We start from the raw sequence: 10,264 nt of genomic DNA on the forward strand, positions 1-10,264 counted from the left end.
TTCTCCTCGTCGCTGCCGTCTCCACAGTCGTCAAAGCCGTCACACTCCCAGAACTTTGGTTTACAGCGACTGTTCTTACATTGGATCTGAGACGCCTCACAGGCTGAGCAGAGACACAGAACACAAAACAACATGTTAGCGGGTCTCTGGACCTCCAGACTTCCTGTAACACTTTGTTTGAAGGGACCAAACTGATGATCCAGAGTCCTGAGTCCACACTCACTGCAGCCGTCCTCGTCGCTGCCGTCTCCGCAGTCGTCCCAGCCGTCACACTGCAGGGTTTTGTTGAGGCACAGGTTGTTGGTGCACTGGAACCTTCCCGGACAAGCTGAACCAGAACGACGTGAAGTTAGAGACCAGAAAGGAAGAGTGTCGAAGAACCAGAATCATTGAGTGAGTGAGTCTTACGGTTCGTGGGGACGAAGGCTTCGTACTGTGCCATGAAACCCTGATCCACGAAGGACGAGTCAGACACGAATTTGACGGTCATGGCGTTGCTCTGGGAGGTGATCACGTTGCTTTGGAGCTTATGGCCGCACAGTCTGAAACACAGAGAGTCATTAAAGGTCAATAGATATTCACAAAACTGTAGGCTGAGTTTAACCCCCGACGTCTGACCTTTGGTCGTTGACCTCCACATAATCCCGCCGGCACTGCTTGCTGTTGTTCCCGAGGAAGAACTTGGTGAACTGAACCTTCAGAAACTTTTCCTTCGGAGCCTGAAGAAGAACGAGGACAGAGTCAGGACCAGAAGTTAAACTTTCTCTGTAAGCGTTCACCGGACATCAAGGGTAGCAGCAGGACGAGGACTCACCTGGATTTTCCACTCGCAGGTGGTTTTTGGAGGATAGTTGGAGGGGAAGAAAGGTGTAGAGAAGGAGCCTTTGCCTGCAGTCAGAGTCCCTCCACACTCTGAACACAGAGACAGACATGGATAAGGTTAACACTGCAATATTTAAAGAATAAAGCTGGAAGTCTATGAGAGAAAAATCCTACTTAAAGTTTTGGTCAGCCTGTATTTTATTTTGAAAGGGAGGATCAGAAATCAGAAATGTGTTCTGTCAACATAACGACTTGATTTCTGTAAATTCACGACTTTTATCTTATTTCTTTAAACGTTTTTTCTCGGAAATGTACAACCTTTTTTCTGATGAGCGTTTGAAATTTTCTCTCACAGATTTTTTCTGTTAATATTTTGACTTCATTCTCGAAATCCTAATTCTTAAATGATCTTTAATGTCACCCTGATCTTCTGTTGTTAGTTCAAGGCCACACTGAAAAACACTGAAAGGGTTCAACGCAGTTTGAGCTGTCAAACAAACATTTTTGGCATTAACAAATTTAACAGTAAATATTTGTGTTTATCAGGAGAGGGAAAACATTGATGAGTGCTGAACGTCTTTCGTACGAAAAGTTCCTCCTGCATTCAGAGCTGGAACTAAAAACAAGAAAACTACGTCTACAATGTTTGTTTGTTGAATGGAGGTCTATGAAAGAGGATTAGAGACACTGATGTTTCTTTAGCTCTGACCTTCTTCACGGAATGTTCCGTTTGTTCTCAGAATTCTGACATCATCAAAGACAGAATTCTGACATCATCAAAGACAGAATTCTGACATCATCAAAGACAGAATTCTGACATCATCAAAGACAGAATTCTGACATCATCAAAGACAGAATTCTGACATCATCAAAGACAGAATTCTGACATCATCAAAGACAGAACTCTGACATCATCAAAGACAGAATTCTGACATCATCAAAGACAGAACTCTGACATCATCAAAGACAGAATTCTGACATCATCAAAGACAGAATTCTGACATCATCAAAGACAGAATTCTGACATCATCAAAGACAGAATTCTGGAATTCTGTCTTTGATGATGTCAGAATTCCAGAACACCTGCTGTTGCTCTCCATACAGACTGTTTCTCCTGCTGACACCTGATTGGTGGATACTCCTCAGACTACAGTCAGAGACCAGAACCCTTCTCAGACTAAAACCCAGACCCTGAGATCCAGATTCAACAACAACGGTGAAAGAAAAGAAGAACATTTTAGTTGCAGGCTGCAGCTGAGTCCTGGAGGAGGACTACTTTCAGGACACGGTGTGAATAATCTGCTGAGACTGGACCTACTTTGTTCGGTCAGTCTGATCTGGGAGAAGTTAGCTCTGAAGCCGGGGAAGTTCTTCTCCTCGCTGGTGACCAGAGTCAGCAGCATGACGCTCCCAGAGGACAGGTAGGACAGGGACTCGTGAGGGTATCCACACTGTCTGAGGACGGAGAACAGGAAGCGGTGAGTCCAGGGGTCACAGGACAAACAGAAGGTTCCTGCTCTTAAACATGATGAGGTCCTGGTTTGTGTCTCACTCTGTCAGGACGCGGCTCGCTATGGGAGCCAGCGAGTCGTAGATTTGGATGAAGTCCTGCCGACAGTCGTCCTCCAGGATCAGCGTGTGGAAGTCGAGGCGGACTCTGTGATCCGGGTCGGCTCTCAGCCTCCACTGCAGGTAGACGTTCGGAGGGTACGAAGAGTCCGGGAACCCCGGAGACTGGACCACGCCCGACTCCTTGACGTGGAGGTCGAAGACCTTTTTAGCTGAAATAAGAACAGAAACATTTCAAGAACTGAAACAATGAGAGACAATCAAAGACTTAGATCACTGAAGAGAGGAAACGCTTCAAGAGGATTTCAGTTCCAGAGGATTCAATGATGAAGATATTATAATACTTAAAGTCATGTCTCCTCAGCTGAACAATAAAAACAACTAACAGGTCTTAATGAGTTCATTCAACACAGCAGTGTACCTTTAAACAGGAACAGTCTGATTTATGACAAAATAAAATAATCTACAGCTTTGAGCATTTAGCTTCACCCTTCAAAGTAAAAGCACAGAGCAGACACAGGAACAATGACATCATCTGAAGTAACTTATTCTAAACTTTAATACTTTAATAAAAAATCAACAGAAAGAAAAACATTCTCACCAAACAGAGAGTTCCTCGTCATGCGAGGATCTAAAGCTGCAAACAAAAGGAAACAAAGTTAACTCAATCAAACAAACGTGCATTTTATTTATTTATTTATTATTCAATAAATGAACTTTAAAGTGTTCCACAGATCCTCCGCCACTGATGGGTTTTTTATATCTCTGACCTTCTTCATGGAATGTTCCATTTGTTTTCAGAACTCTGACATCATCAGAGACAGAATTCTGACATAATCAGAGACAGAATTCTAACATCATCAAAGACAGAATTCTGACATCATCAAAGACAGAACTCTGACATCATCAAAGACAGAACTCTGACATCATCAAAGACAGAATTCTGACATCATCAAAGACAGAATTCTGACATCATCAAAGACAGAACTCTGACATCATCAAAGACAGAATTCTGACATCATCAAAGACAGAATTCTGACATCATCAAAGACAGAATTCTGACATCATCAAAGACAGAATTCTGACATCATCAGAGACAGAATTCTGACATCATCAAAGACAGAATTCTGACATCATCAAAGACAGAATTCTGACATCATCAAAGACAGAATTCTGACATCATCAGAGACAGAATTATGACATCATCAGAGACAGAATTCTGTCTTTGATGATGTCAGAATTCTAGAACACCTGCTGTTGCTCTCCATACAGACTGTTTCTCCTGCTGACACCTGATTGGTGGATACTCCTCAGACTTCAAACTGACTTCCATGTTTCATGGATTAAATTAAATTAATAAATCTGTAAACAGTGATGAGTTGTGTGTTTGAACGTGGAGTCGAACCTCGTGAGACAACGCTGTTCACGTCGAGAGCGTCGGCCGGTTTGAGCAGCAGGCGTCCGTGTCGGCCCGACTGACTCCCTGACGGCGGCTCCAGAGACTGAATGGCCGAGTCCAGTGAGGCCTGCTGAGAGATGTGGACGTCGAACTCTGACTGGTAATACGCCACCACGGTGTTGTCGCCGCCGTCCCCCTCACTACAAACACAGAGAGGAGAGAGAAGAGGTCACCTGCAGGATGGAGTCTGGACCTAAACCTCTGAAACAGAAACAGTTCTAGGTTCTCTCTGTACCTGAAGGCCTGGATGCTGGACCCTTTGAAGGCTTTGGTGAGCACTGAGTTTTTGGAGTAGATCAGTTTCAGCTGAAAGATGAAAAGGTCTCTGAAATGTTGTGCATCAACAAACTAAATACTGAACTCCCATGATGCTTTGGGGGACCTCTCACCTGCTGTTTGACGAGAGAGGCCAGGTTTGAAAACTGAGAGCTGCGGGGGTCTTCATACGACGGCAGGTAGAGCTGGTTACTGATCCCCATTGAGCCAATATAAACCTTCTTCACTCTGACGTCACTCCGTACTGAGGGGGGTGGGAGGAAGAGGAGGGAGGAGGGGGAGGAGGGGGGAGGAGGGAGAGAGGGGGAGGAGGGAGGAGGAAGAGGAGGGAGGAGGAAGAGGAGGGAGGAGGGGGAGGAGGGGGGAGGAGGGAGAGAGTTGGAGGAGGGAGGAGGGGGAGGAGGGAGGAGGAGGGGGAGGGGGGGAGAGGAGGAGGAGGAGGAGAGGGAGCGGGAGGAGGTGAGGAGGGAGGAGGGGGGGGAGGGGGAGAGGGGTAGAAGGTAAACATGACTCCTGTCGTCTCTCTGCCTTTAAATAAAGGTTATTTAAATGAGCTCACAGTGGTAGTGCCACACCAGCAGCCCGGTCAGCAGAGCCACCGCCGCCGCCGCCGCCAGCAGCCCGACCCCGATCCACATCTTCCTCCTGCGGCCCGGCTTCTTCTCCAGATGTTTGGAGTCCGCCGCCGGGAGAAACTGGTGGGCAGCATCCCAGTCCAGGTCCTGCAGAGGGGAGGAGGAGGTTTTACTTTTAGGACCCAGAGTCCACGTCCATTTTTAGACAAAGATTCTGAGTCAGAGTTTAAGAAGGCTTCTTTCCTGACTACCCTCCTCTGTGAGCTGAGAGTCAGAGAGCCCCCTGACTCCCCTCCTCTGTGAGCTGAGAGTCAGAGAGCCCCCAGACTCCCCTCCTCTGTGAGGTGAGAGTCAGAGAGCCCCCTGACTCCCCTCCTCTGTGAGGTGAGAGTCAGAGAGCCCCCTGACTCCCCTCCTCTGTGAGCTGAGAGTCAGAGAGCCCCCTGACTCCCCTCCTCTGTGAGCTGAGAGTCAGAGAGCCCCCTGACTCCCTCCTCTGTGAGCTGAGAGTCAGAGAGCCCCCTGACTCCCCTCCTCTGTGAGCTGAGAGTCAGAGAGCCCCCTGACTCCCCTCCTCTGTGAGGTGAGAGTCAGAGAGCCCCCTGACTCCCCTCCTCTGTGAGCTGAGAGTCAGAGAGCCCCCTGCTGGAGAAACTACGTTTTATAAAATTTTATAAAATCTGTTTTTACATCCCTCCTCTTTAAAAGAACAAACATGCTGATCTGAGCGTCTCAAACTAAAGGGTAAAAAGTGAAATGTGTTTTGTAAATGTGTGCTTCTCTGGCCTCGGGGTCACATGAACCTGTTTGGTGAACTTTAAACTAAATTCTGTTTATTTTCTGAATATTTTATAAATGTTTAACAGCCTGCAGAACAGACTCTTCTCTGTTTACTGTAAACTGACCAAACTACTCTGACAGAGAACTGAGCGGACTGAGAGGATTCATCAAACACTTCAGTCTGATCGACCATCATTTCAAATCTGTACTTTATCATGTACTTTAACACAATGTCACCCTGATCTTCTGTTGTAAGCTAAAGGCCACACTGACAAACACTGACAGTGTTAAACGCAGTTTGAGCTGTCAAACAAACATTTTTGGCATTAACAAATTTAACAGTAAATATTTGTGTTTCTTTTATCAGGAGAGGGAAAACATTGATGAGTGCTGAACGTCTTTGGTACGAAAAGTTCCTCCTGCATTCAGAGCTGGAACTAAAAACAAGAAAACTACATCTACAATGTTTGTTTGTTGAATGGAGGTCTATGAAAGAGGATTAGAGACACTGATGTTTCTTTAGCTCTGACCTTCTTCACGGAATGTTCCATTTGTTCTCAGAACTCTGACATCATCAAAGACAGAATTCTAACATCATCAAAGACAGAATTCTGACATCATCAAAGACAGAATTCTGACATCATCAAAGACAGAATTCTGACATCATCAAAGACAGAATTCTGACATCATCAAAGACAGAACTCTGACATCATCAAAGACAGAACTCTGACATCATCAAAGACAGAACTATGACATCATCAAAGACAGAATTCTGACATCATCACAGACAGAATTCTGACATCATCACAGACAGAATTCTGACATCATCACAGACAGAATTCTGACATCATCAAAGACAGAATTCTGACATCATCACAGACAGAATTCTGACATCATCAAAGACAGAACTCTGACATCATCAAAGACAGAACTCTGACATCATCAAAGACAGAACTCTGACATCATCAAAGACAGAATTCTGACACACATCTCTCCAGAGATACATCCACCTGTTAGTGTGCACTCCACATTACCTGTTGTCCTCTGTTCACTGTTGATCATGCAATATGCACGTAACATACATCATCCACTGATTACTATTCAAACCTTCAGACCTTACAGTATTCATTTCTATGGTGCAGTTAACATCACTTTACTTGAATAGTCCAGACTTGGTTGTACATTGTTTTATGATTATAGAGGCGTCCCTTCAGTATCAGTGCAGATCCACATTAAAGCAACCTGAGCGTGTCGTTGTTGGAGGTAAAGCTCACAGACGCTGCGTTCAGGTAAACGTGGTCTCTGTGTGAACCTGTCAAACTGAAACAGGGTGTTGCTGAACAGGAATGTCTCTGCTGTTGTTACAGAGCATGTCAGCAGCGTGTCACGTCCTGCACCGTCAGCGTGTTAAAGAGTCCGTACACACCCCGACACTCTGACTGACGTGAACCTGTGTCTCAGGAGGGCTCGTCTGCTGAAGGCTTCACAGTTTATATCGTTCTGTCTGTTACTGATCGTTTGGTTCTTTACCTCCTCTCATGTGTTTCTTTATTCTTATTATTTTAAATCACACATAGGGACACCTTTTAATATTAGACAAGCTTTAAATTCTGTATAGATTTAAACTCAACAAACAAACAAACATTGAATAAATAAAGATCTATGGTCTTAATTTTGATGTCAGGAACAACTGAAGGTAGAAGACATACACTAAGACAAAAACATCTGATGTTTGAGGATTACCTAATCCTCAAACATCAGATAAATAATCTGGATTAAAGTTATTCAATGGGATTGAAACTTGAAAAGAAGGATTGTTAACTCAGATTAAACCAGATAATCCAGTTTGGTTTTAATCAGGACTCAGTTTCTGTTCCTGTTTGTGAAAACATTTCTTTAATGTTTTTGTTTCGCTTAAACACTTAAAGCTCCTGTGAGGTTTGGTTTGTGTTGATTTTGGCGCCCCCTGTGGACAAAGTATGTATTTTATCCTGTGCGTGTAATTAAAGTTTATTTATAAAAATATCTCATCCTGTTCTATTTTAGAAGTCAAATCTGTCAGCTATCCTTAGCTAGCTGTGGAATATTTGAAAAAGTGTGCAGATATCCCCCCCCCCCCCCGACCCCCCAACCCTTTATAAAAATAATCCCTCCTTTTATTTGTTTTATTATTCTTAAAGAAGCATCAATCATAAATTCAGTCTGTTTAGAAACCAGATACTGAGTCCCCACAGGAGCTTTAAGTAGAGGTGAAATATTGAAAAGGTGCACTGTCACATTTTTTTAACATTTTATGAAGTTTAAAGGAACATCCAGACCACAAACTATAACTCATCTTTATCAGATACTTAACATTTCATCTCTAACAATCATGCTAATGGGTTGAATATAATAACAATAAAAAATGAAGAAGAAGAAGAAGAAGAAGAAGAAGAAGAAGAAGAAGAAGAAGAAGAAGAAGAAGAAGAAGAAGAAGAAGAAGAAGAAGAAGAAGAAGAAGAAGAAGAAGAAGAAGAAGAATTAAAGAGAAATGTGAGGAAGACAAATAAAGGAAATAAAACAATGTTGGATGAATGAAAACAAGACAAAATATTCAAATAATCAAGAATCTGAAATATAAAATATAGAAAATAAAATAAATATAAAAAATAAGAATCAGAAAAAATATAGAATAAAAAATGAGAAATATTAAATATAAAAATAAAATAGATATAAAAATAATATAAAATATATTATATAAAATATACAAAAAAAATTGAAAGAAATATATATATATAGGAAAGATTAAATATAAAACTAAAAATAATTTAAAAATATAAAAACAATATTGTATTATCAAACCCTGCCAGTATGGTGGACAAAGAGCTTCAATGTCAGCGGCGAGATTCTGCAATCAAAGTGAAATAATGAAACTAAAGGCCTTCCATACAACCCTTGTATAATGTTGTTCTGTTTGACCTACTTTAACATTTTAATCCAGCTCTCTGCTGAGATTAAAATAATCCTGATGTTTGGATCAAGGTTACCTCAATCCTACTCTAAAGTTTAAACCACAGACTGGAGATTAGATCAGGATTAAAACCAGATCGGATTCCCTAATCTGAGGTCAGACTCCTGTTTCTGTGAATCAACCTGTTCGAATCCAAACTGAGAGTTTTAATCTGCTCAGATTATCTTTGAGCTCCTGAGTCCTGAGTTTAACTTTGGACTTTACTGGATTCTGACACCAGTTTCTGTTTATGACAGAGGATTTCTGAAGTCTGCGTCACGATTTGGTTCGGTGTAATCCATCAGATTAGACTGATCCGGATCACAAACACCATCAGACCCGGTCCAGTCTGCAGTTAAATCCGGCTCAGGTGAAAACTCCAGGTGAGGATGTATTCAAACAGAACCCAGTAAAGTTCCTGTTCCTCTGTTTTTAATCTTTCAGGCGATACTGAGGAACCTGGGTGACGTCACGGTGCTGTGGACTCACCTGTCTCGGACTGAACTTCTGTCCCGCATCGAGCAGGTCCATGTCTCCTCCAGTCCCCGTGTAGTCCCTTAGTCCCTCTGTGTGATCTGTCCACTCCTCGGTCCCTTAGTCCCTTATTCCCTCTGTCCTCGGTCTCTACCTGCAGGGTCTCACCGGCTCGCGGACATGGCCCCGTCAGGTGAGCAGCAGGTGTCCCGGTCCTCCAGGTGCGACACAAACACGCAGGGAAAGTCTCTGAAAGTGGTTCTGAAGTGGTTCTGGACTCAGGGGGTCTGGATGTTACCTGGTCGCGTCCTGAAGCCCGTTCACACCTGAGGATCGAGCCGGAAGTGGGTTCTGAAGAGGAGCTGAAGGTTTGGCGACCAGAAGAGGGAACTGGCGGCACAGAGATGAAAGAGGCCGCAGGCAGGTCCGACCTGATCTCCCATGATCCTCTGCGCCACAGAAACCTGCACAGCTGTCTCCAGAGTCTGATCCTTTACTCACCTTTCATTCAAACTACACACCTGAGTGACGTCATGCCTCTAACATTTAACACTGAGACTCAGAGCAGAGTGACGTCACATGTTCAAGATCATTAATAAAGCTTCATATTAAATATTAATTATAAATTAAAGAGGTAAGCAACAAAAGTTGGAAATATTAAAAACCATTAAAATTGTTTTTGATTTAAATTGAAAAAATAAAAAATAAGATTGTTTAAGTCACATATGAAACTGAATTAATTAACATTTCACAAGTTAGATTTTATATTTAAAAATATAAATTAATCAGTGAAATAAATTTGGAAAAGTTGAGAGGAAGGCAAAAGAAGATTAAAAACGAAATAATAATAATATATAAAATAATAATAAATATAATTCTAATATATGAAATGATAAAATAGAAAATAATAATATTATTATTATTTATAATAAAATAATGAATAGTGTGGTGATATATAAGGGAATGAGAAACATAACTTGGAGATATTAAGAAATATGTTTATGTATAGATTAATTTTCAACTCTTATCCTTTTAAAAACTATTTTAACTATTTGTATTCTTAATTAATTTTGATGCTTTTACTTATTTTAATAACACATATTTTATTGTTGGTTTGAATTGGTCTCTATTTTATTCAATTTTTATATTTATTTGTATTAGTACTATTTTTATTTTTATCATTATTATTATTTTCCCTTAATATTTCTTGCCATTGTTTTACTTCTGCTTCTGCTACTTGCATTTGATTTGTATGAAATGTGCTTTATTAATAAAGCTTCATTGATTGATTGATAAAGGAGTGTAAAATATTAAAGTCAA

The 10,264-nt window shown here is 41.7% G+C and overlaps 1 protein-coding gene across 1 annotated transcript; it reads right to left on the reverse strand.

The window, feature by feature from the left end:
• Window positions 1-2: 2 nt before the first annotated feature.
• On the reverse strand, window positions 3-9,422 carry LOC117820966 (suppressor of tumorigenicity 14 protein homolog; the record flags this gene model as incomplete). Its single annotated transcript, XM_034694925.1, has 13 exons — window positions 8,960-9,422; window positions 4,686-4,848; window positions 4,240-4,370; window positions 4,086-4,156; window positions 3,797-3,990; window positions 2,993-3,028; window positions 2,375-2,603; window positions 2,141-2,277; window positions 815-912; window positions 619-719; window positions 409-542; window positions 224-328; window positions 3-103 (listed from the first exon to the last, which is right to left on the reverse strand). Coding segments are annotated over exons 1-13 (1,542 nt in total), but the record flags the coding sequence as incomplete, so codon positions are not given.
• Between the last annotated feature and the right edge of the window lie 842 nt (window positions 9,423-10,264).

This window comes from Notolabrus celidotus, chromosome 11, assembly GCF_009762535.1.
Source record: "Notolabrus celidotus isolate fNotCel1 chromosome 11, fNotCel1.pri, whole genome shotgun sequence".
Lineage (NCBI taxonomy): Eukaryota > Metazoa > Chordata > Actinopteri > Labriformes > Labridae > Notolabrus > Notolabrus celidotus.